Source organism: Cynocephalus volans, chromosome 10 (genome assembly GCF_027409185.1).
Source record: "Cynocephalus volans isolate mCynVol1 chromosome 10, mCynVol1.pri, whole genome shotgun sequence".
Taxonomy (NCBI): Eukaryota; Metazoa; Chordata; class Mammalia; order Dermoptera; family Cynocephalidae; genus Cynocephalus; species Cynocephalus volans.
The window spans coordinates 89767127-89795080 of NC_084469.1; the positions used below are offsets into that span (position 1 = coordinate 89767127).

Genomic DNA, 27954 nt, shown 5'->3' on the forward strand with positions numbered 1-27954 from the left:
AATCACCATTCTACTTTCTGATTTTATGAGTTTGACTATTTTAGATTCTACACATAAGTGAGATCATGCAGTATTTGTCTTTCTGTGTCTAACTTATTCCTCTTAGCATAGTGTCCTCCAGGCTCATCTGTGTTGTCACAAATGGCAGAATTTCCTTCTTTTTAAAGGCTGAATAGTATTCCATTGTATATTTTATACAATGTAAAAAGGTATATATATTACATTTTCTTTATCCATTTATGGACAGGTTGTTTCCGTATCTTGGAGACTGTAAATAATGCTGCAATGAACATGGGAGTGGATGTATCTTTTCGAGATGCTGATTTTATCTCTTTTGGATATATATACCCAGAAGTGGGATCTGCTGGATCATATGGTAGTTTTATTTTTAATTTTTTGAAGAACCTCCATATTTTTTTCCATAAAGCCTGCATTATTTTCCACTCCCACCAACAGTGCACAGGATTCCAGTTTCTTCACATTCTTGCTAATACTTGTTATTCCTTGTCTTTTTGATAGTAGCTGTGCTAAAGGGTGTGAGTCTTGATTTAAACTTGTGGTCTTGATTTGCATTTCTCTGATGATTAGTGATGTTGAATACATTTTAACATGTTGGCAATGTGTATGTCTTCTTTGGAAAAATGTTTATTCAGGTCCTTTGTCCATTTAATTTGATTGTTTGTTTTTTTGCTATTGAGCTGTGTGAGTTCCTTATATATATGTTGGATATATATATACCTCCAATATATGTGTGTGTATATATATATATATTTCCTTCTCAGATGTATGGTTTGCAAAGATTTTCTGCAAAGATTTTCTCTCATTTGATAGGTTGTCTGTTCACTCTGTTGATTGTTTTCTTTGCTGTGTGGAAGCTTTTTAGTTTTTGTTGTTGTTGTTGTTTTTGTTTTTTAAAAGATAACCGGTAAGGGGATCTTAACCCTTGACTTGGTGTTGTCAACACCACGCTCTCCCAAGTGAGCCACGGGCCGGCCCAAAGCTTTTTAGTTTAATGCAATCCTACTTGTCTGTTTTTTTTTTTTTTTTTTTTTTTTTTGGTGGCTGGTGGGTATGGGGATTCAAACCCTTGAACCTGGTGTTCTAACACCATGCTCTTGCCAATTGAGCTTAATGGCCAGTCCCATACTGTTTGTCTCTTAGTGCTTGTGTTGCCTGCTCTTTTGGTGTCAGGACTGAAAAATTGTTGCCAAGACCAATGTCAAGAGGATTTTTCCCTATGTTTTTTTTTTTTTTTTTTTTTCTAGTAGCTTTACAGCTTCAGGTTTTACATTTAAGTCTTTCATCCATTTTGAGCTGATTTTTGTATATGGTGTGAGATAAGGGTCCAATTTCATTCTTCTGCATGTGGATATTCAGTTTTTTCCATACCATTTATTGAAGAGACTGTCCTTTTCCCATTGTGTTCTTGGCACCCTTGTCAAGCATCAGTTGACTGCATATGTGTGGACTTATTTCTGGGTCCTCTATTCAATTCTGTTGGTCTATATGTCTGTTTTAATGCCAGGACACACTGTTTGGATTATGACAGTTTTTCAGATTCATCTTTTCAAAGATTCACTTTATGTCTTTTTGAGCCTTAAATTTTTTGAAATTTAAGTTTTGTTTGAAATCAGGAAGTGTGCTACCTTCAGGTTTGTTCCTGCTCAACACTGCTTTGGCTATTGGGGGTCTTTTGTTGTTCCCTACAAATTTTAGAATTGTTTATTTCTATTTCTGTAAAAAATGCCACTGGGATAGAGATTGCATTGAATCTGTATATCACTTTGGGTAGTATGAATATTTTAACAATATTAATTCTTCCAATCCATAAACATGGGATTTTTTTTCATTTCTCTGTGTCTTCTTTAATTTTCCACATTAGTGTTTTATAGTTTTCAGTGTACAAATCCCTCACCTCTTTGGCTAAGTTTATTCATAAGTATTTTTTTGTTGTTGCTATTGTAAATGAGATTGTTTTCTTATTTTCCTTTTCAGATAGTTTGTTGTCAGTATATAGAAATGCCTGTTTTTTGTGTTTATTTTGTATCCTGCAAATTTACTGAATTTGTTTGTTAGTTCAAACAGATATTTTGTGGGATCATATAAAGTCATGTCATCTGCAAACAGATATAATTTTACTTCTTCTTTCCAATTTGGGTGTCTTTTATTTCTTTTTCTTTCCTAATTGCTCTGCTAGGACTTTCAGTACCATGTTGAATAGAAGTGGTGAGAGTGGGCATCCTTGTCTTTTTCCTTATCTTACAGAAAAAGCTTTCAATTTTCCCTGTTGATTATGATGTTAGCTATGGGCTTTTCATATATGGACATAATTGTGCTGAGGTAAGTTCCTTATATACCTATTTTGTTGAGAGTTTTTAATATGAGTAGGTGTTAAATTTCGTCAAATACTTTTTCTGCATCTATTGATATGATCACAAGGTTTTTATCCTTCAGTCTGTTCATGTGGTATACCACATCACTTGATTTGCCTATGTTGAACCATGCTATTACCCCAGGAATAAATCCCACTTGGTCATGTTGTATAATTCTTTTAATGTATTGCTGAATTTGGTTTGCTAGTATTTTACTGAAGAATTTTACTTTTGCTAACTTTATGTTTGCTAGGGATGTTGGCCTGTAGTTTTCTTTTCTTGTGGTTTATTTTTTTCTGGCTATGGTATCAATCAGGGGGAAGCTGGCCTCATAAAATGAGTTAGGAAGTACTACTTCTACTTATATTTTTTGGAAGAGTTTAAGAAGAATTGGTATTAATTCTTCTTCGAATGTTTGGAAGAATTCACCCAAGAATGAGTTGTTTAGTTTCCATGTGTTTGTCTCTTCTTTCATTTCTGATTTTATTTATTTGAATCTTCTCTCTTTTTTTCTTAGTCTAGCTAAGAGTTTGTAAATTTTGTTCATCTTTTTAAAAAGTCAACTCAATTTTCTTGATTTTTTTTCTATTTTGTTTTTCCAGTCTCTATCTGATTTGCTTCTACTCTAATCTTTATTATTTCCTTCCTTCTGGTAACTTTGGGCTTAGTTTGTTCTTTTTCTACTTTCTTGAATTGTAAAGTTAGGATGTTTATTTGAGGTCTTCTTTTTTTTTAACGTAGGTAGTTATGACTATAAGCCTCCCTCTTATTTCTGTTTTTGCTGTATCCCACATGCTTTGGTGTGTTCTGGTTTTGTTCATTTTATTTTTGGCAGCTGTCCGGTATGGGGATCTGAGGGGTTTTAACTTGTTTTAATTTGCCTTGAGATATTTTTAAATTCCTTTTTGATCTCCTCTGTGGCCCAGTGGTGGTTCAAGAGGGAGTTGTTTGTTTTCCATGTATTTGCAGATTTTCCTGTTTTCTTGCTTTTATTAATTTCTAGTTTCATTCCATTATGGTCAGAAAAGATACTTGATATTATTTTACTCTTCTTAAATGTGTTAAGGCTTGTTTTGTGACCTAACATATGATCTATCCTGGAAAATGCCCATGTGCACTTGAGAGGAATGTGTATTCTTCTGTTGTTGGGAGTAATGTTCTGCATATGTCTGTTAGGTCCATTTGGCCTATAGTTTTTGTTCAAGTCCATTAATTCATTATAGATTTTCTATCTAGATATTCAATTCATAATTGAAAGTGGCATACTGAAGTTTCCTATTATTATTATATTGCTGTCAATTTATACTTTTAGATACGTTAATATTCACTTTATGTACAAAGGTGATCTGATGTTGGATGCATATATAGTTACAATTGTTAGATTTCCCTGTCAAATTGCTACTTTTATCCTTATATAGTGACCTTTTTGCCTCTAGAAACAGTTTTTGACTTAAAATCTGTTTTATGTGATATAGTACAGCCACTCCTACTTACTTTTGGTTACCATTTACATGAAATATCTTTTTCCATCTCTTCACTTTCAGCTTATGTGTGTCCTTGATCTAAAGTGAGTTTGTTGTAGACAAAATATAGATGAATCTTGTTTTTTAATCCTTTCATTCATTCTATATCTTTTGATTGAGAGTTTAACCCATTTACATTTAATATAAATATTGATAAGGAAGGCTTTACTATTGCCATTTTCTTAACTTTTTTGTTTCTCTTATAGGTCTTTTGTCCTCCTTTTTCTCTCTTATGTCTTGTTATGCTTCATTATTTTGTTTTGTTTTTGTATTGATAGGCTTTGATTCCTTTTTCTTTTCTTTTGTGTAACTTCTATAGGTGAAGGTGGGACTCCACAGCATCTCATCCAGCTGGTGCCATGAATTCTGTGTGGAAGATCAGTTCCAACATGGAAGTTTGGGATAGCAATTATACAAGTTGAAGAAGGATGCCTTGATGTAGCTGTTGTCCTGGTACTTCTTTAATGTATGCTCTGGTAACAGTTTAGGCTTGGAAGCCAGTCTGGTCAGAAGTTTGTCAAAAAGCAGGCAAGCATCAGCTGGTGATGGGGGGCAGCTAGCAGACACTCAGATAAACATGGTAAGACAGGGAACAGTTATGAGGAGGAGAGACAGGAGATTGTGGGAGGACCACAGAGGGGCCAGGATACCAAGGCTGAGTAGTTGCTGGGAACAGTGGGTGTTTGTGTGGAGGATGAAATGTGATAGGGGGAGAGGAGGCAGCATGGTTATGTGGAGGGACCCTCCCCAACTTCCTGAGCCCTACCAGTCCTTTTCTGACAAAGCTGGATGCTCAGGACCAGCATAAGCATCATAGTGCATGTGGTAAGTGACAGCTTCATGGTTGAGGAGGTTGTGTCCCCATGTGTTGGTGTTTGAGCCAATTGGCCCATAGTGAGCTTATATGTATCCTTAGACACTACCTATAGCCCTTGCTTGGTATGGCTCAGGGTACAGGGGACAGACTGCCAGGAGCCAGATCAGGCTGAGAGTGTGGTTTTATGGTGAGGGTTTGGGGCCAGAGAGAGACTTTGGGTTCTGGACTTCTCATCCCCTTACTTATTGGAGGTAAGGGGCACACTCCTGTGTGTGCTTGTGTGAGACCCTCATATGGTGGTGCTGAGCTGGAACCAGGGAAGGCTATGTTTTCTCATGCACAGAATTGTTTGCTTTTGCCATGCTCTCGAAGATGTCCAGTTCTTCCTGCTGAGGCTTGTCACAGTCACATCCAACTGGATTTTTAGGAGTGCTTTCAGTTGCAAGGAAACACAAGCAATGGAGGCTTACGCACTAGGGCTGTTTTTTTTTTTTTTTTTTCCCCCACATATCAAGATGTCCAGACTACTCAGTTTTCTTCTCTTTGTATGAATTTGAGGGCCTGGAATTTCTGGCCTGGCTTGCATTATTTTTGGCAACATAATTCCTTCAGAATCCTGGTTGGGCTCTATTTTCTTCTCCCCTTGTGGATGGGGATTTATGATTCCATGTCTCTCCTCACTGGATTGGCAGAGAGTCAGTTTGCCACAGCTTTGGGTCTAGAAATAACTCCTGAATTGACCTGATTTCTGACACTTCCATGTCCCCATTTCCCATGATTGCCCCTTTGGTATTTCAGTGGCCTACTCTATCCATCACTAAAGTTTTTCATCCTGGCCTTGCACTTCATTCTCTGTGAATGTCTCTGGTTTCTGGTGGCAAACTGACCTACCTGTGGAACTGCAGTATGCTGAAAAGTGCACCCCTCCTCCTTCCAAGCAGGGCTTGGGGGCCCCAGTGGTCAGGGGAAGGACTTGTATTGGCTGTTGCCACTGGCCATTCTCCCTGTCTAGAAAGGACTGTCTCTTACTTCTCAAGCTTTGGCACATTCCTGGATGACAAGTGAAAAACAAGCGTACAGCCTGTAATTTCACTAAGGAAGTTTTATAGTTCCTCAATTTAATGAACTCATATATTACTGTGGAAGTGGTTCTCCATCTGGCCATCCACCCCCAGCTCTTCTTTCCTCCACCTGCTATGATTCTGACCTGGTGGTGTTTCGACACTGTCTGTCTGACTTTGAGACAATATTTCGGGGACTGTCATTGCTCACATCAGGTTCCATTAGCCCCCATCCTTTGCACCCCAAATATTTGTAAATGTGTGCTCTTGGTGCAATTCTGATTTAGGCGGAAATGTAGTGGATTCTGCATGGCTGGCCTTAAATCCTGGCTGGACTCCCAGATGTAACCTGTATACAGCTGGCCTTGTTTGTAGTCACTTTCAGCACCACACTGCGTTTGGAAGAAGTGTATACTCAGAAAGAATTGAAATCCACTTAAACCTTCACTGTTGTCTCTTGGAAAATGTCAAAGCTGAATTTCATTGCATGTGCACAGAAAAATGTCTGAAAATTTCCTCCCCAAAGTCTAACGTTTCAGAACATGACAGAGTCCCTCTTTTTTTCTTCTTCCTTCAGACTCCCTCTTACAAATTAACTCACACTGGCTTTTCTGTCTAGTCCCTCTTTTCATCTTTTAGGATTTATTTCTTTCTCCCAAGAGCAGTTTCTTGCCCTTCCTCACATGGAACATTTATCCTCTCTAATGTCTCCACTTGTTGATTCAAGAAAAGCTCAGGCCGAGAAGCTGTCAGAGTAGCAAAGGACTCTTCAGTTATAATGTGGGGGTGAGGGTGAATTCTGTAAATGCTCACATGTTAGTTTTTCCACATCTGTGTTCAAGGCTCTGTGTCTGAGTTTGCATGTCTGTATGTCTGTATGTGCATGGTTCTTCATGTGCAATTATCTGTAAGCCTCAGAAATGTTCGTATCTGTGCATGCTTGTCTCGTGTTTATGAACCATGGATCTGGAATGAGTGTGAATGTGTCCAGCACAAGTTGGCTGGTGGGTGAGGTCCAGTCTGGGCTTGTGGGCATGGGCTGAGGTAGGAGTGTTACCAGACTCAGTGAGTCTGTTTCTTGATAAGTGCAATCAATGAATGCAACCAAGACCAGAAGTCTGGATAGGAAGGTTTATTGCTTGTTACAAGTAACGAGAACAGGGGGATTGCTCCCAAAGCAGTGTCTCCCTGAAAGGAGGGTTACAGCTTCTTTTATTGAGGGTAAACATGAATATGCATAAGCTTTATTCAAATCTTCACATATGGAGGTGATGCCTGCCGGTGCAGACACAGTTCATCACCATGCTTGCTCATGCATCTCATGTTATGCTAATTAGTAGTTTTGCTGCCCCTGGATGGAGGATTTAGTACTGTAATGAGCAAAGTTCATTCTAAGTTCAGAGTTTTAGCCCCAAAACTTGGTAGGTCTGGTCTTAACTGGTTTCTGCTGGTTCTGTGGTCACAAGCTTCCTTTCTCAACTCCCTGGAACTGGTTGTCCTTATGATTAACCCTTCTCAGTCCCCTCCTTCCCTGATACTTTCAGCTAACAGGAGGAGGGTCTTGGAGCGGGAGAGGACTTTTCAGAACATCCTCCTGTACTTCATTCTTTCCAATCACTCAAGCTATAGCTATTGACCCAGGCCTGGGGGTGCCTGCCTTGGAGTCAGGGCAGGGGCTGGTGAGGAGCAGGCAGTTAAAGGAGGTCTCTGGTCTGTAGTGAGTGAGGGTATGTGGAGTGACCTGCAGGGCTGCACTCCTGGCTAGGGAGACCAGAGCAGGGGCTGGCCTGTCGAGCCATCTGCTGCCCAAGGCCCCACCTCTCCTGCTCTCAGCCTCCCTAGTCTCTGCAGTTGGCCCATCGACAGCATTCCCTCACCTCTTCCTCTGCCTAGATCTTGCTTGTTTTGGGGTAGACAAGGATGAGGCCTGGGAGGTGCCCACTGGTGGTCCCCCACCTCCGATGATGGTTGATGGAGAGGAGCACCACTCAGAACTGACAAGTAGCAGGAGCAGCTTGGAGGAAGTTCAGATGACTTCACCTTATCTTACAGGCTTCTCACCCTCCTTGATCCTGAAGATAGAAATGGGTTGATAACACAGGCCAAAGGATCCAAGGTCGGCCCAGGTCAATGAGCACAGTCCCCCAGGGAGCAGTGGCAGCCCATCCTCCTCTCTGTCACATATTCCCCTGCCACTCCCATAATCCCACACGCAGTGCACACTCTCCTGCACGTCTGCTTTGTAGGCGGACCTGCCTGGGTCACATGCATCTGCCCTCCTTGAGGTTTCCCGCCACAGAGACCTGTCATAGGCACCTGTGTGAGGCAGCTGGGTCACTCATTTTCTTTAATGGCTCCTGGGCTATCATCGCTACCTCCTCAGCCTGAGAACATTGGGGGTTGGGGGAATTGCTCAGGCACAAGAAAGACTTCTAGGCCTTGGGGACAATGGTCCCCAGCTAAGGCCCATAAAATTCAGCAGGGTGGCCACCACCCAGAGTCTGAGTGTGAGCCAGGCTGGGCTAGGTGGGGCAGGGTTGACTGAGGCCACCAGGAAATCCTCACCTTTGCTGTTGGCTCAACTGGAAGATCACCAACCTGCCTAAACTGCTTGGGATTAAAGCAGAGAGGTAAATGTCAGGCCTTGTGAGCTGCCAGGCCTCTAGCAATGCTCAGCTCCAGCAATGGGCCACCCCACGAGGGTCAGATGCTGCGCCTCGTGCTCCAATCCCTCTTCTCACTAGATTTTCTGCACTCAACTAATTTTACTCAGTGCCCAGCAAAGTCAGATCAGGGTCTGTGCTGGAGACACAAAGGGCATTTAAGACCTGGTCACTGATCTTAAGGGACAGTGGGATGGAGGAGAAGGAAATGGTGGAGAAGAGGATTCAGTATTGAGCTGCAGAAGGAGAAAGGATGGTCAGGTAGTAAGAAACACCTCGGCAAAGTTCAGAGACAAGAAGGATCATGGAGAGAGAAAGCCCAGCGGAGTGGAAGGGCTGGGGTGGACAGAGGGTGGGCATGAAGGGGATGTTTCCAAGGGCAGCAGCCTGGGTCTTGACTGTAAATCATGCTACTGAGTGTGGAATCTATGGTGAGGGGACATTGGGAGGTTTCTGGGGGTGGGTGGTGACGTATGAAATGTGGACTCTGAGAGATCACTTCTGGCCATCCTGGGGGGTGAGGTTGGAGGCCAGTGAAAAGGTCATCATTTGGGGATCCCACACATTTGAGACAGGAGTAATCCCTGTGAGGTGGGCGTGGGGGGCTTGGGAGGCTGAGCCACAACTAGGATGAGTAAAATGAGGCTGAACCTTGAGGGAGGTTTTGGGGGGCATGGGTTGGAGCAAGAGAAGATGGGTCAGGGAGCCTTCCTCCTGATACAGGGAGTCAGAGAGCAGGCAGGAGGCAAGCTCTGAGTTGGTGGGAGCCTGGCAGAGGTTTAGCTCAGAGATCCCGGGAGGCCTCTTGACCTGGGGACAGGTCTGAGGGGGGCCTCAGTTGCATCCAAATCATTAAAATATCCCTGGGCCTTTTCTGTCATTTTGGTAGGCCCAGGAATCCAGCAGCAAACCAGACTCAGGCCGTGCCCTCTAGGGGCTCCATTTATCATGGGCAAGGGGAGGTGTGAAGAGTCAGATGCCCCACAGTGTGCTGGAGGGAGATGGAGGGGTGCAGGAGCTGGCAGCAGGGGCCAGGGCTTCATCATGCACGTAAGGATGGTGGAAGAAAAGAGTGACCCAAGGCAGGTGAAGATGCAGGCCTTGAATGACCTGCGAAGGATCTGCATTTCGTCCTGAGGAAGGGCAATTCAGGAGTCCCCAAGGGGTTTGAATGCAGAACAAATGGGAGTTGAGTAAAGGTCACGCTGGCAGCTGTGGTGAGTGGCTCATAGGGAGTTGAGCCTGGAGGGAAGAAGCAGTTGCCATAATCCAGGTCAGAGTCAACAAGGACATAAAATATTTTGCTCATTGTTTACTCATTTCTTCATCAAAATTTCTCTGAGTATGTCCTTGGATACAAACCTTGTGGGAACGTGGGAATGTAGGCAAGATGCCATCCTAATCCTGAAAGTGGCTTTGAAGCAGATGGTCCTGGCCCGTTTCTCTCATATTACACAGGAAGGGACTGAAGTCAGAAAGGCAAAGAGTTTCTGCCTCTAAGGTCCTGCACAGACCAACAGCACAGAGCCTGGATGAGTTCCCGTGTCCTCTCTTCCTGCCCTGCCCTCTTTCAAATGTAACATGAATCTCAGCTATGATTCTGTTTCTCATCCATCTGTCCATCCATCCATCCATCATCCATCCCGCTGTCCACCTGTCAATCTGTCCTTCCATCATTTCAGCTATTCAGAGTTTATAGCGTACAATCCTAAACTGCTGCAGGTGGAATAAAATTCTGGTCCAGAGACTTTCCTACTCCAACTCCCTACATGAGTGGTTTTCCAACTTTTTTGTCTCAAGACCCCTTAATATTCTTAAAAATGATTGAGAACCCAGATAACTTTTGTTCTGTGGGTTATCTGCTTCTATATATACTATATAAGAAATTAAAACTAAGAATTCAAAATATTTATTTGTTAATTCATTTGAATATAACCAATCACATTTAGCATAGGTAACATTTTTATGAAAAAAGTTTTTAAATAAAAAATTAGCAAGAAGAGTGGCATTATTGTATATTTTGAAAATCTCTTTAATGTCTGGATTAATAGAAAACAGTTGGATTCTCAATCTGCTTCTTCATTCAATCTCTTGTCATATACTGTTTTGATTGAAGTATATGAAGAAGTATATGAAGAAACTTGGAAATGTAGTTGGAAAAAGGAAGAGTTTTTTAATAGTATTTTAAAGATAACATTGGATAGTCTTCTTTGATACTACACTAAAACTCAACAAGTAGCTGTTTTTAAGTTAGTTGCAATGTAGATTCTGAGATCACATCACTGAACTCTTTGTACTCCATTACATTAAAATACAGTGGCATACCTTTGCCCTTTGAATAGATCATGCATTGGCCATTTGGAAAATACCGATTCATTGAGTTGTACAGATTTTCATTATGCAACATCAAAAAAAAATCATATTTATTAATATAATCACTGATATCATCAGAAGAATCTTTAAGTACTGGGAAGCCATCAAGTTCATGGTTATGGATACAAGTTTTCCAAGATTCTCACTTTTGCTTTGTAGTTAAATTTTTTCACTCATCATAAATGCTGTCAGTTGTTTTTCTTGAAGTGTCAGACTCAGTTTATTTTTAAGAAAAAGTATGCTAAATACCCAAGTATGAATAATCATAGTTTGTCTGTCAGTTGTTCTTTCTAGCACAAATGGTGTCCAGAAGAAAAGCAGCTAGTCCTACTTGCAGTTCACACAACCGCAGAACTGCTTTTCCTCCAGACAACCATCACGGTGTGTGATGCAGGACAGCTGCTTAAAAATGCCCTTTCCCCATTCTATCACACAGAATGTTACGAAGATTTGTATGCAAAGGTCAAGATAAAGAAAACTAATAATTTTTGCTCTTTCATCAAGCATATTCTTAAGTTAACCTGTTTTTTTTTCCTTCATTGTAAGTAGGTGTTGGTAAAGAATGTAATGACTACTGGTACAGTTTAGTGTCACTGCCTTGATTTGTGCTAAAGTATCTGCGGTTTTAGCCTTCATTATTATTGGGCTATAAATACAGCTGAGAAAGTCAAATCACACCTTGGTATTATTATGCAAATAGTTTTGATCTCATGGACCCGCTGAAAAGGTCTTGGGGTCCTCCCAGGACTGTGCAATACACTTTGAGATCCATTGCTCTACGTGTATATGATATTCACAATCTAAGTAATCTCATACAATTTTTAAAAATTTCTGCTATCATTTCTAAGTGTACAGTCCATATAATGTGAAAAAGTTGTGTCCCTAACTCTAACAGAGTCTTCTCCCATCTTTTATATTGGTTGAGTTAATCACAAGATCAGTGAAACTGTTGCATGCTGGGTTCTCCGGGAAGCCAACTCCGAGAAGGTTAGTGTCAGTGCTGGTCAGAACTCACTCCATCCTTGTGGCCTTCAGAGTTTTGGCTTAAAACATCCACAATCTTTTGCACAAGTTACTTAGCAACTGAGGCAGGGAAAGGATTGGAATGTTGTGTTTGGGTAGGATAAGGGGGAGGACACAAGAAAGCCCTAGGATAAACAACAGGTGGTTCTGAGGCACCTGGGAATCTTCCACTTCAACAGATTTTCTCTCTGGCATATCTCCGTCTTTGTCTCTAGGCCCCTTATAAGTTTCAACTCACTCCCCAGGTGCTGCAGAGAAAACAGCTGCACAGCGCCTGGAGGGATACACGCCCAACCCTTCCTTTGTATGTAAGTTACCCATCAATAAACTTTTGATGATAATCATTTATGTTGCCTGCTTCATTTTTGGTCTCAAGATACCTACACAGTCTGGAGTCTATTTTATCTTAGCTCTGCACTCATACAGTCCAAATTGTTTAGGAAGAATACCCTTGGGATTGATACCTGTGCAAGATAGGGGAAAGAAAGCAGGATTTGGTAGAGGGAGAAGTCAAGCTCCAATGTAGGTCCAAAATCTTCCACTGGTTGCATGGTGAGGTCTGGAGCTGGTTGCTACCTGTGTCTGTTTATCACTGCAAATGGACAAGGGAACACAAAGAGTCACCCAAGTAAATAATCTGGGTGCCAAAAATATTCTTTTCTGCCTCCACTGTGTAACAGCAGCCCTACCTCTCCCTGATGATCAGAGTCAATTCCACCTGCTGTAGTAGTGGGAAAGTATAACTTTAACCTGCACAATTTGCTTCTGCAAACGCTTGCTAAAACGGGGAAACATATCTAAAGGCATTTTAAGTAAAGCAGCTTCTAAGAGGTCAGGCAGAGGTCAGGCAGACTCAGACACACATTCCAGGAACCAGCCGGTCCCAAGAACTGACCAGCCTCTTATCTAGAGGACATCTGGCAGACCCCAGGGAAGATAAACGATTGAAAAATGCTCCGTTCCTTATCGGGGTGCTAACCTGTTGAGCCTGGCCATAAATCTTAAGGCGCCTCAGCTAATTAACAGTTCGTCCTGTTATGAAAGTCTGTCTGAAAAAAACTGTATAAAAACTCTGGTGTTATACAGCTCGGGGCTGCTTTTGTCTGAAAGGTGAAGAGACCCCAGCATGCTGGAAAATAAAATTCCTCTTGCTTGATTGCAACGGTCTCAGTCCCGTGGTCTTTGTGAAGTGAGCCACTCCGGCGTGTAGGATTTGTGCTTGGTGCACGGGTCTTACACTGCAAAGATAGCGACTCCACTCTTCTTGCCTGGTTGTCCCTAGATATAGGAGCCCAAAGCATCCAGGCAGCAGCCATAGTTTGTACAAAAGGCTGAGAAGCCAAAGGCTGAGCCAAAAGGCTGAGAAGTGATTCAGCCATAGCTTTCAGTTTAGTGAGACTATTTCTGTGTCTTCTGGCAGAAGTATTTCTCCTTTGGAAACTGAGACCTCTATCTTTGCAGGGCCCAGAGCTATGGGGATAAGAGTGAGTCAACCAGGAGTAAAGGTAAATAGGGACAACTTTGCTTCCCTTCTTCTCTCCCAGACACATGTACTCTTCCTTTTGGAGACTGTGATAGGTAGAATAATGCCCTTCCCCCCCACATGTCCAGATCCTAATCCCCAGAACCAACGAATATGTTACCTTACATGACAAAAAGGACTTTGGAGTTATGATTAAGTTAAGGATCTGGAAATGGGGAGATTATCTTGTATTGTACAGGTGGGCCCAATGTATTCACAAAGGTCTTTATAAGTCAAAGAGGGAGGTAGGAGAATCAGAGAAGATATGATGAAAGAAGCACAGGTTGGAGTGAGGCATCTGCTGACTTTGAAGGTGGAAGGCAGCCACAAGCTAAGGAGTATGGGCAGCCTCCAGAAGCAAGAGAACAGATTCTACTCTGCAGCCCCCAGAAGGAATGCAGCCCAGCCAACACCTTAATTTGAGCTCAGTGAGATCCATTTTGAATTCTGACCTCCAGAACTGTAAGATAATAAATTTGTGTTATTTCAAGCCACTAAATTTGTGATAATTTGTTAACAGCAGTAGGCAACTAAAACAGAGACATAACAACTATAATGATTTCCGATGTAATGTATCTAGTGCATCCCGGAGGACGGAGTCCCTTTTCCATCACATATCACCTCTGAGCTGGTGCTTTCAGCTATGCTTTCAGCAGACTGTTCCAATGTTCTATCAGTCTTCACCTTGGCCTTCCCCACTATCATAGCTCTTACCTCACTGACCAAGGACCCGATGTGAGGGTTGTAGCAACTATCCAGTGTCTCTGTGTCAGTGATTTACTCTGGGACTGGTAAATACCCAGGTGTGTTTATAGATCCAGTAGACCAGTTGTGGGATGAATCAGTGCCAGGATTACATTTATTCCTCATTTCTCACATGCCCCCACTGACAAGGGATCCACCATGACACTCTAAGTCTGAAGTATCAATGTCACCTCAGGTCCTGTGTTTAACAGTTCTTAAAACATTTGGGTATCCCCCTTTCCAGGGTACACAGACCCCTCGAGTCTGTTGCACAGACTGGGTCACAAACCCTCCACACGCAGGTGCATGAGATAGGTAATAGGAAAAAGGTCCTGGAAGCCATGGGTAAAAAATTAATAGGCTTTATTCAGAGATAGGAGCAGCCATCCTAGGAGCTTCTCTGAGAGTTCTGAGAAGCACTGTGGATCAGACCTGTTAGTCCTTTATACTCAAGTCCATAACCCAGGACATCTGGGTGCCCATATGCAATTACATTAAATAGTACCAAGGAACACCTGAGGATATTTACAGCAAATGCTTAGCAAGATTCTAAACATCTGAGGGGCCCTGACCATTTTCCTTTATTTTCCCAACAGTACAGTTTCCAGGTTAAACACCAAAGTTCTCTCTGGGGAAGAAGTTGGAGAATTAACACCATACGTAATTGCTGTGGCATTGCAGGGTCCTTCCTATTGGGAATAAGGTATCTTCTTGGGAACCTGGGTCAGAAAACTGGCTCAAACTGGAAACAAGGCAAAGGATTGTGGGTTTTTTTTATTGGGGTGATTATCTGTAGCCTCCTGAACATCCATCTTGATCTCTTCTGCCAGTAGATGTTGAGTAATAACTTGTCGCCTGCCCATCTATTTTCTCTTAGGAGTGCCGTCTTCTGTTAACCATCTGTGCACCCTTTTGTGGATCAGGACCCATTGGCTGTCTTCCCAGCCTTGTATCTCATTAGGGTAATTGCATCCATTTGGCTTCTGATGACACACCTGGCCTCTGTCTAAGGATTCTATCAAACCATTGCTACCAGTGAGCCTAGTAATGTAAAGTCTAGTCACCTGCCATGACAATTCTGGCCCTTTTTAATCTCACTGAGCTTAGACTACCACTTTTTCCATACTTCTGTCATCGTAGTAGTGAGTTAGTTAGCATCATCTCCTTGTGTCCTGGCTAGGGCGTTAACTTGTGTATCTCAAGGGAGTGCTCTTAAGTCAATAAACTCTCCATTATCCAATCATCTGTTCTGGCGTCCTTGATCATCCTTACTCAGAATTCAGTCCACATGGACTCCCTGGCTCCTGCCTGTACATGTTGGCTATGTCTGGCAGGTCATTTGGTGTATAGCCCCTTTCCTACTTTATCAAGCACACCATATCCCTGGCTTGATTATGCTGCAACTTAAGCCTAATTATAAGTCTAGTGGCCAGGGGGTTGTGGGGCAGATCCTGGGGGAAACACAGTTTTTCTTGCAGAGAAGAGGCTATTGGATTTTCTTCAGCAAGGGGTCATCTCTTAATAGAGGAGGGTAGCTGCTGGGAAAATGAATAGTTTGGTCAGGGCCCTCACCTTGGGTCCAGTGTGGGGTGGTTTTAGCACATCCATTGTAAGCAAATTGTGTGTGTGTGTGTGTGTGTGTGTGTGTGTGTAGTTAGTGCACATGTGCGCCAATGTATCTTTTTAGTTTTGTTGCTGTTCTTATGTTCTTCAGAGAAAGAGTGCTACAGGAGAGAGAGGTAGAGACAGAGAGAGACAGACATAGAGAGAGAGAGGAGTTTTAGTGAAGCAGGGGGTGGGCATCTGCCTCAGGAGTCTGCCTGGCATAGCCATGTTTTCCAGCCTACAGCTTCCAAGGACCTTTTGGCCAGTTGTCTAACTCATATACCTGCGTGTGAGGGGTCTGGTGACCCAGCCTGGCATGTGAGGGGTCTGGGGACCCAGCCTGGCATGTGAAGGGTTTGTGACCCAGTCCGTGAATGGGCTTGAGGGGTCTGGGAGCTCCAGACCCAGCCCTAGCTCAACAATCGGCCTAGTCAGTGCAGGATTACCAGCAGGTAAAAGAACCTGACAACTGAGGTGGTCGTGTAGCTAGACAACTGGCGTAGTCTGGGCAGGATTAAGTGCGCCACATTGGCATAGTCTGTGACAGGATTCTGAGCAGGTACAGGAGCTGAAAGCTCTTGGAAGAAGGAGGAAATGTGGCTCCTTGTGAATATACTCTGCCCTATGGCCACCTTCTTGTTGACTGGGATTTGGTTGCTGTACAGTGTACTGCAAGGCAGCACGGACCAGGTACTACAACACAAAACACCTTGGGAAGGGGACAAAATGTGGCTGTCCTTGAGCATGTGGTGCCTGGTGGCCACTTTTCTGCTGACCAGAGCCTGGCTGCTGATCACTATGCTGCAAACTGATCGAGATTTGCGGCAGGAAGTAGAATTGTTGGAAGCACAGATAAATGTCCTGGAGGACGACGTGCAGTGACTGGCCACTCCTGCCTCTCCCCAAGGAAGACGACCAACCCAGTGGTGAGTTGGGGAAAACCATGCATCTCCATGCACAACCTGTTGTGCATAAGAAATGGAGACAGTAAAGCAGCAGAAACAGGAAGAGCCCCGGCTGCTTGGCTGCTACAGCTATGGGACCTAGGGGTGGATGGTGTAACATGCTCTAGAGACTAGGGAGTAAATGCATGTTGCATTTGTCTGAAGGCAAAAGGCTCGGAGGGTGCCACTTAAACCTGATGGCTAGCTGGGTGCCGTATAAACCCAAGAAAAGAATGCCACATGCAGATGGGCAGATGACCCAAGGATGGGTGCCACTCAGAATTTCAAGTATGTTTTCACCTGGTGAAAAGGTGGAAAAGTTAGTCTCCATTATATGTACCTGTCTCTGTGGCAGTGGTTACAGGATAGCCGCAGGTATGCACAGAGGCAGGGCAGCCACTCCTTGATGGACTGGGTGAATGCAACTGTTTGAACTGTGGGCAAACGCTACAAAACTGCCTGAGACTGAGTGAATAGCCAGTGTAAGCCAAGCTGATTGAAGTAATTCAAAACCAGAATGTAAAGGGAAGCAGAGCATAAAGATTTGGAAAATTTGGAGCCTGGCCACATGGTAGAGAAGTGGAGAGCAGGAGAAAAATGCAAGGGTGAAGCACATAAACTGTTTGCTAAAGACATTAGCCTGGAGGTGAGGCAGACAGATGCTAAAAACCAGGACAATGGGAAAAAATGTCCTAAAGTCATTTGAGAAGTCTGGATGGATGCCCCATCCATCACAGGCCCTGAGAGTGTTTGAGAAGTTTGGGAGAGCATCCCTCCTATCCTAGAAGGACTGAATTGTCCTGGAGGGCCGACCTGAGGTGTCATTGCCCTCGGCAAACTGCTCTCTGCATCCCAGCCACTCTGGCCAGAGCAATCCTGCCTCAGCACCTCTGAAGAAAAAAGCCAAAAACCTTGGTGGCGTTCATGTTGTGTTAAGTTTGCAGGCCAGCAGTATGTGAGAGCAGTGGCGTCATGGCAGCCTCCACCCAGATTTCAGAAGATGTATGAAAAAGCCAGGGGACTCAGGCAGAGACCTGCTGCAGGGGTGGAGATGCTGCAGAGGTCACCCATGGAGCAATGTGGGGCAGAAAAGTGGGGTTGGAGCCCCCACAGAGAACCCCCACTGAGGAATAGTCTAGTGGAGCCAGGATGGTGAGACTGCCACCAGGAGCCCAGAACCATGGGGCTGCTGGCAGGATGTAGTGCCAGCTTGGAAAAGCTGCAGGCTCCAGGCAGCTCAATGGTCTGCACCTGGCAGAGCTGTAGGAGCAAGGTTGCCCAACACTTTCGGGGTCCAGATGCCCCATTGTGCTTAACATTTGCTGTGTTTGGGTTTTGGATTTGTTTGGGGAATGTTTTTCCTTTCTGTTCCTCCCTTCTGGAATGAGAATGTGTACCCAATGTCTGTCCCACTGTATCTTGGAAGTAGATAAACTTGTTTTTGACTTTTTACAGGTTCACGGCTGAAAGGACTTTTGCCTTTGGTCTCAGAGGAGACTTTGGACTTTGGACTTTTGAGTTGGTGCTGGAGCAAGCTAAGACTTTTGGGACTGGAATGGAATGTGTAAAGTGTGAATGTAAGGGTTATTTATCCTCACTAAGGGAACATAGTGGAAGATTCTGAACGCATAGATTGTATGGCAAGGACCCTGAACGGGTGGATTGTTGGAAAAATAGAATAGTTTGGTCAGGGCCCTCGCCTCAGGTCTAGTGGGGTGTGGTTTTAGCACATCCATTGTAAGCAAATTGTGTGTGTGTCTGTGTGAGTGTGTGTGTGTGTGTGTGTGTGTGTGTGTATGTGTGTAGTGCACATGCGTGCCAATGTATCTTTTTAGTTTTGTTGCTATTCTTGTGTTCTTCAGAGAGAGAGTGCTATAGTAGAGAGAGGGAGAGAGGGGAAGAGAGAGGGAGAGAGAGAGAGAGAGAGGAGAGGGAGAGAGAGGAGAGAGAGAGAGAGAGAGAGAAGAATTTTAGTGAAGCAGGAGGGTGGGCATCTTTCTTGAGTGTCCGCCTGGCACAGCCATGCTTTCCAGCCTACTGCTTCCAAGGACCTTTTGGCCATTTGTCTAACTCATAGACCTGTGTGTTAGGGGTCTGGGAACCCAGCCTGGCATGTGAAGGGTTTGTGGCCCAGTCTGTGAATGGGCTTGAGGGGTCTGGGAGCTCCAGACCTAGACCTAGCTCAACCGTCGGCCCAGTTGGCAGGATTTGAGACATTAGCCACAGCAGACCGCCACAGTGGCCCACTCTGTAGGCTCTGAGGGCTCAGGAACACTGAGAATTAAACATTTTGGGATGTATTAACCTACATGGCTCCATCCTGTCTGCAGTCAAGGTCTCTTTCTTTCTTTCTCAACCAGCTTCTGACTTGGGCATAGAAGATCTGCTTTGTTTGGGAGTTTTTCCTTCTTTGGAGCTTGGCTACTCTGAAGGTTACATTGTGGACCTGGTTGTAAGTTTGTCAGTTCTCCTACTCTATACCATGAAAGAAGCATTCTGGCTTTCACATTTGGCATTCAGTTGACTGTTAATCACTCCCAGTCTTTCCTATCTCTTTCTTAAGTTTCAAAAGAACTTAGCAATAGCCATCCAATTCCACTGTTTTTAGAGTTATTATGTCCCCTAGACTTTTCAAAGTATTGGTACTTGACACCAGCTGGTGCATTCCCTTCTACTGGCTTACCATCCCAACTCATTATTGGTGAAAATATTTAAAAAATTTTAGTGGACACATAATAATTGCACATATTCATGGGATGGATACAGTGTATTTTGATTCATGTATACAGTGTGTGAAGATCAAAGCAGGCTAATTAGCAAATCTATCACATAACCATTTCTTTTTTGTGTTAGGAACATTCAATATCCTTTCTTATGGTTATTTGGAAATATACAATAATTGTTGTTAACTATATTCCTCTTATCTAGCTTAATTATTTACTTGTTAACCAACCTCTCCTCCCTTCCCCTATCCTTCCCAGTTTCTATTAATTATTATTCCACTTTCTACTTTTATGAAATCAACTTTTTTAGCTTCCACATATGAGTCAGAACATGTGATATTTCTCTTTCTGTGCCCAGCTTATTTCACCTAACATAATGTCCTCCAGGCTTATCCATGTTGCTGTGAATGACAGGATTTCATTATTTTTTTATGGCCGAGTAGTATTTCATTGTGTATATCTACCATATTTTCTTTATCCATTCATCTGCTGATGGACACTTGAGTCGATTTCATGTCTTCGTTATTGTGAATAATGCTGCTATAAACATGGTAGTGCAGATATCTCTTTGACATATTAATTTCCTTTCCTTTGGATACATACCTAGTCTTGAGATTGCTGGATCACATGGTAGTCCTATTTTTAGATTTTGGAGAAATCTCTATACTGTTTTCCATAATGGCTGTACTACTTTACATTCCCACCCATAATGAACAAGAGATTCCTTTTTCCTCATTGCTGTTAGCATTTGTTATTTTCTGTATTTTTAATAATAGCCATTCTAACTGGGGAGAGATGGTGTCTCACTGTGGTTTTAATTTGCATTAACCTGATGCTTAGTGATGTTGAGCATTTTTAAATATACCTCCTGGCCATTTGTATGTCTTCTTTTGAGAAATGTCTATTCAGATCATTTGCACATTTTTTAATTGGATTATTTGTAGTTTTTCACTGTTGAGTTGTTTGTGTTCCTTATATATTCTGGATTTGAATCCCTTGTTGAATGGATAGTTTGCATTTTCTCCCATTCTGCAAGATATCTCTTTGCTCTGATTGTTTCCTTTGCTGTGAAGAAGCTTTTTAGTTTTATAAATCCCATTTGTCTATTTTTGCTTTTGTTGCCTGTGCTTCTGAAGTCTTATCAATAAAATCTTTGCCCTGACGATTGTCCTGAAGCATTTCTCCTATGTTTTCTTCTAGTAGTCTCATAGTTTCAGGTCTTACATTTATTTAAGTCTTTAATCCACTTTGAGTTGATTTTTGTATATGGTGAGAGAGAAGGGTCTAGTCTCATTCTTCTGCCTGTGGATATTCAGTTTTCCCAGCATCATTTATTGATGAAGCTGTCCTTTCCCCAGTGTATGCTTTTGGCACCTTTGTGAAAAATCAGCTGGTTGTAAATATGTAGGTTTATTTCTGAGTTCTCTATTCTGTTCCTTTGGTCTATGTGTATGTTTTAATGCCAGTACCATGCTGTTATAGTAACTATAGATTTGTAGCCTATTTTGGAGTCAGGTAGTGTGATGCCTCCAGCTTTGTTCTTTTTGCTCAGAATTGCTTTGGCTATTTCAGATCTTTTGTGGTTCCACATGATTTTAGGATTGTTTTTCTATTTCTGTGAAGAATGTCATTAGTATTTTGGTAGGAATTGCACTGAATCTGTTGATTGCCTTGGGTAGTATGGCCATTTTAACAATATTAATTCTTCCAATCCATGAACATGAGATGGTGAAAGCTTTAACTCTTCTGCCAGGGATTATCTTTGCTCCACCTATCACCAGTGACAGGTCCTCATTGCTAGTTTGCTGATCCAGCATCAAAATTCAGTCTTATCACTTGGCACTAATTGTTGCACGTTGAGAACCCTGAGATGCAGAATCTGAGACAGAGTTTAGCATTCAGGATATTTATTAGGGAGTGCCCTTGGAGTCAACATGTGTAAAAGTGAGGGGTGAAAACAGAATCGAGGAGAGGGAGAAGTTGAAATATAGGCCTTGCAGCCTCACACCAGCCAGCTGGAAAGCCCTAGAGTTGAAATGACCCATCAGAGTTGTTCTGTTTTGGACCTCAAAAAGCAGGGCCTTTAAACCCTGCCATGACTAGTCATTGAGGTGGGGCATGCACTGGAAGAGTGTGAATTCGGGCAAGGAGGCGCTCTGCAGCTGGGGCAATCCATGAAGGTGATGACAAATAAAGGGTGTCTGTTGGCAGCACTTTCCACAGTTGGGCAGCAAGACCATTCTTGAGGGGGATATGAGTGAAGCATTTTTGTGTGCACCATAGGAGCTCTAGATAGTGGGGGGCTAAATATTACAAGGTTATTGCTTAAATTAAATTCTCTATAAAACATGCAAGGAGTAAATACAATTCCCTGTACTGACAAGTACAGTGAACATCACATATCATTAAGAGTGACAGAAAGAGTAGTAACCAATGTAGTTAAAGTAGGTTCTCATAGGACAGTGCTATACTCAATTTCATAGCAACTTAAAAGATCAAAGGCAGACTTACAGTAACTGACAAATATTTTCTGATGTCTTCCTTATCCTTTCGAACAAACGTGAATGCTTTTGCATTCCTAAAGTACTTATATCCACAACTTCTTTGCCTAAAATTTCTCAGGACATTTCTGATATTTTTTGTTCATTAACTTCTAGTTGAAACTCATGATCTTTGATTGGTAAAACTCAAATTATAATTGAGACTGAATTCAGTAATACATGGCTTATTATTTTCTCAAGTTCCAAGGCTTTAAATACAACCTTCGTGCTGAAATTCATCTAGTTTTGTCTCCAGGCCTGACTCTCCCCTGAGCTCCAAACTAGAACCCTGCATGACCACTTTGTCATCTTCTCTTGGATTCTAATTAACAATTTAAACTTAACAAGGACACCATGGAACTCCTGATCTTTGCCCTAAATCTGCTTCTCCTCTAGGTTTCCCTTTCTCAGCAGTAGCGTAGCTCCCTACCCTCTCGCTCAAGTCCAAATGTGACAGAGTCATCCTTCATACCCCTTTCCCTTTCTATATATATTAATTTGGCATTAGGTCCTGTCAGTGCTGCCTTCAGCATCTGTCTACCTCTTGTCATTTCCGCAGCTATGCTGCAGCAGTGCCATCATCTCTACCTGATGGCCACAGTGGCTTCCTGGTTGGTGTGGCTGCCTCCGTTCTAACCCCCTTTACTCTATTCCCCATGGAGAAAATGACGGCCTTGTTAAACCCCGCTGATCTTCTCCCTTGATTTTTCATCATACCTGGGAAAAGGTCCAAATTTCTCCGAGGCCCCTTGTGATGTGGTGCTCACCTCCTTCTCTGGCCTGACCTCTGACCACGCTGCTCCTTGCTCCAGGCACACCGGCTGTTCTTCCAACGTGCTAACCTCTTCCTACATCGTGCGGGGTTCCCGAGATGTCCACCTGGTGGGCTGCCTCGTGCTGTTCTGCTCTCAGAGGAAATGTCTTCTCCTTAGGTACCTTTCAGGACACTCCACCCCAGGCGACTCCCCAGCACAGTCGCACTCTGTCACGCTACCTTGTTTTGTGTTCTTTGTGGTCCTCATCACTCCTCAAAAATTCTCTGTGGCTTTAGACCAACTCTTCAACTTGAATGTAAAAGCAGAGCCCTTCGCTGCCTTGTTCTCCACTGTGTGCCAGCTCCGGAAAAGTGCCTGACACGTGGCGATGGACATTCCTTCACTTACTAAGGAGGCGGGTGATGAGCAGGACAGACAGGGTATTAAGGGAGGGGAATTCTGGGAAGAGAGGGGAGAAGTTGTGGCCTGAGCTGGGGGCCCCTGAAAGTGTGACGTAAGAGGAAATGATGGCTAAGAGTTAACAAGGAGCATAAGTGACAGGAAGAAATGGCCTTTCAGGCAGTAAGAGTCTGGGTTGAAGCACCTGTTGGGAAAGTGGAATCAGGGAGCGGAGGGACTGAGGCTGGCCGGCCGTGGGGTCAGATTCTGGCAAGCCTTGCGTGCCTTGCCAAGGGGTTGATCTGCACTTGTAGGGGAATGAGGAGCCCTTGAAAGTCCTCAGGGAGAAGGACACAGCCAGGTTGGTTTTCAGAGTGATGACTTACGAGGGGAACTAGGCTGGAGGCAGGGTGACCCAGAAGGAGCGAGAAAATGGTAGCCTGAACAGAAGGGAGGGCAAGGTCTGGAGGATGTCACCTACAGGATGTGGGGCTGAGCCACGTGTGGGGAAGAGGGAGAGGAAAGAGTCAAGGGCAATATGAGCTGATGGGTGGGGGTGGGACCACCACCTGAAAGGTCCAAGGTTCCTGCATGCAAGGGACTGAGTTTCTGGGGAGGGACCTCTCCCAGAGGAAGTTGATTGAGCCTCGTCAATATATTGAAGGCAATTGAAACCTCTGTGAGGATGAAATCAACTGAGGGGTGAGGTGAGAAGAGCCATGCCCGAGGGTGACAAACTCATTCCATATGATCTCAGTGACTCGGTGTTATCATAATATGGCCACACAGACACATGTCCTCACATAGACCCCTTGGTCCCAGCCAGATCTTGGGAGCCAGAGTTGAGCTGTTGCTATTTAAGTGGAACTCTGTGGTCTGTGACTGAGCCAGGCCAGGCTGGATTTCCCAGTCTCCAGTGTCAGGAGCACTGGGGCGCCCTGGGTGGTTGGGTGGAGGGGGTGCGGGGTCGTGGTGGGGGAAAGGGAGAAGGAAGAAGGGCTTGGCAAGATTGGAAGTATAAGACTGTGTTAGGATTGATTTCCTGAGCTCAGAAAATAGGCATTTCTATGCCAAACTCGGTCAATTCTTACTAAGTCACATATTTTCATACACAGACCCTGATCACATATTGTACATACAGGCACATCCTGCCCCTCCAAAATGCCAGAACACAGAGTTGAGCTGCAGACATTTATTGGGATCCACATAGTCACAGACAGAGCCAGGCCAGGAGCCTTGAGGAAGGGAGAAGGGCCAGGCGGGCTGCAGGGTCCTCGGATGGGAAGGAAGCCCATCAAGTCCATTAAGCTCATTAGGCAAGCATTCCTTACTGGCCATGATCTACCCCTGTTGGAAAAGGAAAAAAGAGAGGAGCTGGTGGCCTCAGTCAAAGGGCCCCCAGACCCATAGTTAACCACCCTGTCCCCAGATCTCAGAGAATTTCCTTGAAGTTTGTCCTTTTCTTCGGTATCACAGACTCTGGGACAAAGACAGTGAGTGCAGGTTATGATATCTAGTGTGACTGTGTGACTGTGTGACTCTGTATATGTTGGTGTAACATATCTTTAAGCACCATAGTATGCACAGTGTGTGCCTGCGGGGTCTGGGTGTGTTGCTCCATTCTTTGTGACCATGTATTAGGGTTTCTTCATCAATCAGTCGGTTGATGCACTGATTGTGATCCCCTGTATGCCTGGTCCTCTGCTGGGCACCAGGAGCAGGGCGCTCCCCTTGCAGGGTTGCAGCCTCTGGTCTAAGGGCTGGGAGAGGTGAGGCACAAAGCCTTGCTGGAGCATTTGGGGGTCTGATCTTGGGCATCCCAGGATGTGGCATCCTGCTCAGGATGTGGGAAGGGGGAAGGGAAGGCATCTGCAGGGCTATAAGGCCTGGAACTTGAGGATGTGCAGTGTGTACAGGTCCCACAGGGGCACACTCATTGTTGTCTTTGTATGAGCAAGCTTTTCTAACCTGAAATGTTGGCATAGCATTGCTGGAGCTTGAGGAAAGACTGAACGGTCAGGGAGATGGGGTGATATTTATCAAGCTCCAATTTCAGGGCATCTCAGAACAAAGCAGTAGAAACGTGCAGAAGCAATCTATTGAAATGCAGGCAGCCATCCCCTGTGGAGGATGAGGTGAGATGAGAAAGCAACACAGGTCAGAAGTGAAACCTCCCATTACAAATGTCTAGAGCTGTAACGTGGTTAGAAATGCCTTCCTCCCCCCCCCAATTGTGAACAGTTGCTTACAGTTTCCCTTTTAGAGAACAATTTAATTCACTGGGACAGAGCATTCTGCAATGCATCTATCAGAAATAATAAAAAGATTTATATATTTTTAACTTGTATGCAAAAATGCCTATTAACTTTAATTTGAAAACTAATGATTACAAATACCCATTAAAACTAGTTTGACCACTTTTTTACAGTGCTTCCCATTAGAAAACAGTTCAATTCACTGGAATAAATTACTCCAAAACTCTTCTTATTAATTAATTAATTAATTAATTTTGTGACGGATATTGATTGTACATATTTATGGGGTAGAGTTATACTTCAATGCATCTATACAATGTATGATGATCAAATCAGGGTAATTAGCATAATTGTCATCACAAAAATTTATTATTTATTTTCAATGAGAGCATTTGAGCTCCTCTCTTCTAGCCAATTGAGAACATACATTAAATTATTTTTAATTGTAATGCCTAGCACTACTGTAGACCACTAGAACTGTTTTATATCTAGCTGTGATTTTGCATTTATTAACCACCTTCATGAAGAAATTTATTTAAGAAAAACCAAAAAAAACCCAGATGTCTGGAGCTGTGGAAGGTGAGACCAGGTGAGGTGATGCGAGGAAAGGAGATGGCCACCTCCCTTTCTCCCCACATTGAGCCCAAGACCAGAGCCAGCAGAAGAGCACACACAGTGGGCGTCATCTTCATGGCAGCTGAGTCTGGTCCCAGCAGGCACAGACAGGGAATTGAACCGTGGCATAAGCATTATGTATATCTGGACATCTGACATACCCCTCCTATGTGGGTAAAGGGGGTCAGGACAGGTCTGAAGAGAGACCCAAGGTCCTGAGCTGTGCTGTTGGTGTGGCAGTGTGTCAAGAACTTGGGCTCAGCATCTAGCCGGAGGGAGGGGTTGGCATGACACTCTCCTCCCTTGAGAACCCTGGGACTGGGAACAGTCTGAGCCCTGTCTGTTATGTAAGCCCACAAGTATGCGTGTGTGCATGCACACCCAGGAGACCATGGTGCATGAATGTGTGTCTTGGCAAATGTCTGTGAGAATGCCCTAGTACAGAATCAGCCACGGAGTCAGGGCTCAACAAATATTTGCTAAATGAGTTTGTTTGTCTGAATGTCTGTGTGTGGGTGTATTGTCTCTTCACATGGGTATTTCTGGGTAGACATTTGGGTTCAAAGACCTTGAAGAGGGGACTTTTGGTCCCAAAAGTGATGGACTAGATTGTACCAGATCAACTCTACTACTGAAACTAACTAGAAAAATTAAGCAAAATGAAACAAAACAAAAAATGACTATTTGATGCAGCAGAGCACTACCAAGGCAGTGATTATTTGAGGAAGAAAGATCCTGGAAAAAAGGGAAGTCCAAAGAAGTGTGCATGACATTCTGCACTGCTTTTCCCTTTGAGGCATCTGTCAATTTAAAAGGGCAGCTGAAAGGCTGTAACATTAAACAGATCTTTTTGCAGTCTCATTGGGGTTGGGGGACAAATTTTGATTTCAGGGTCCACCAGTGAGGAAAGGCTGGGTTAGCACTTCAGGTTTTCAATGGTACTCCAAAGGCTACACTCTAGAGAAATAGTAAAGCAGAAATAGACCAGTTATGTAAACTCAAAACCAGGTTGGATTAAAGTGATCTTCACCTACCCTATTAGCATGACAAGGGTAAAAGTATTTTTTTCTCTGGAGGAATATATCATCTAAGGCTTGAAATTATCTTTGTGACTTGTTATTTACAATGTCTTACAAATTATTAAAAAACAAGCATGCAAAAACCAGTAGCTTTAAAAGTCAAAAGAAAAAACAATTAAAATAAACTCACATTAAAGTTATCGGACATGGAATTTAAAATAAATGTGCTTAAGAAGTTAAATAAATTAAATTACAAGATGGTTAATGTATTAGTCTGTTTCTGTTACTTATATCAGAAATACCTGGAACTGGGTGATTTATAGGAAAATGAAATTTGTTGCTTACAGTTTCAGAGGCTGAGAAGTCCACAGTGCAGGGAATACATCTGGTGAGGGTCTTGGTGGTGGTGACAGTGACCTAGTGGTCTTACATTGCAGAAAATGGCAGAGCAGAGAGTGACACTAACCTCCTCATTCAAAGCCCTCCAAAGCATGCCCATAACCACCATTTTTAATCCCTTCACTATGGCATGGTCCTATAATCTAATCACCTCTTCAAGGCCCCACCTTTCAATGACCATAACAGGATTTCCCACTCTCAACAGTTACAGTGGGGATGAAGTTTTGGGGGGACATTCAACCCAAGGCAGTTAATTTTAGCAGTTAGCTAGAAAGAATTAAAAAAGAACAAAATGTAAATTCTAGAACTGAAAAATACAATAACTAAAGTTAAGAATTCAAATAATAGATTTGATGGCAGATTAGGTGCAGTTGTTGAGAAAACTGGTACATTGGAATTCAGATTCAAGGAAAATAGCTAGAATAAAACACAGAGACAACAGGATGTAACATATAGAATAGTGTGTGAGACATATATGTGACACAGGGAATGTATCCTACGTATGCAGAAGTTTAAGTTGCTGGAGTGATTTCTGTTTCCTGACTGGACCCTGACTGATAAGAGTGACTTCAGGGGCAAAATCAGCATTGGGTAGCCACAGT

At 43.2% G+C, this 27954-nt stretch overlaps 1 protein-coding gene across 3 annotated transcripts in view; it reads left to right on the plus strand.

Annotated features, from left to right (window-relative positions):
* Positions 1-27954, plus strand: part of WTIP (WT1 interacting protein) — a 103751-nt gene that overhangs the window by 53386 nt on the left and 22411 nt on the right. For 2 of the 3 annotated variants that reach the window (XR_010024637.1, XM_063111751.1), the window contains exon 8: positions 4215-4348. Coding sequence is in view for 2 of the 3 variants with exons in the window: in XM_063111751.1 (XP_062967821.1) it covers positions 4215-4301 (87 nt within the window). In the remaining variant the exon portion in view is untranslated. Of the gene's footprint in view, positions 1-4214; positions 4349-12077; positions 12116-27954 lie in introns of those variants that run through there. The other variant, XM_063111752.1, reaches the window with a different exon arrangement.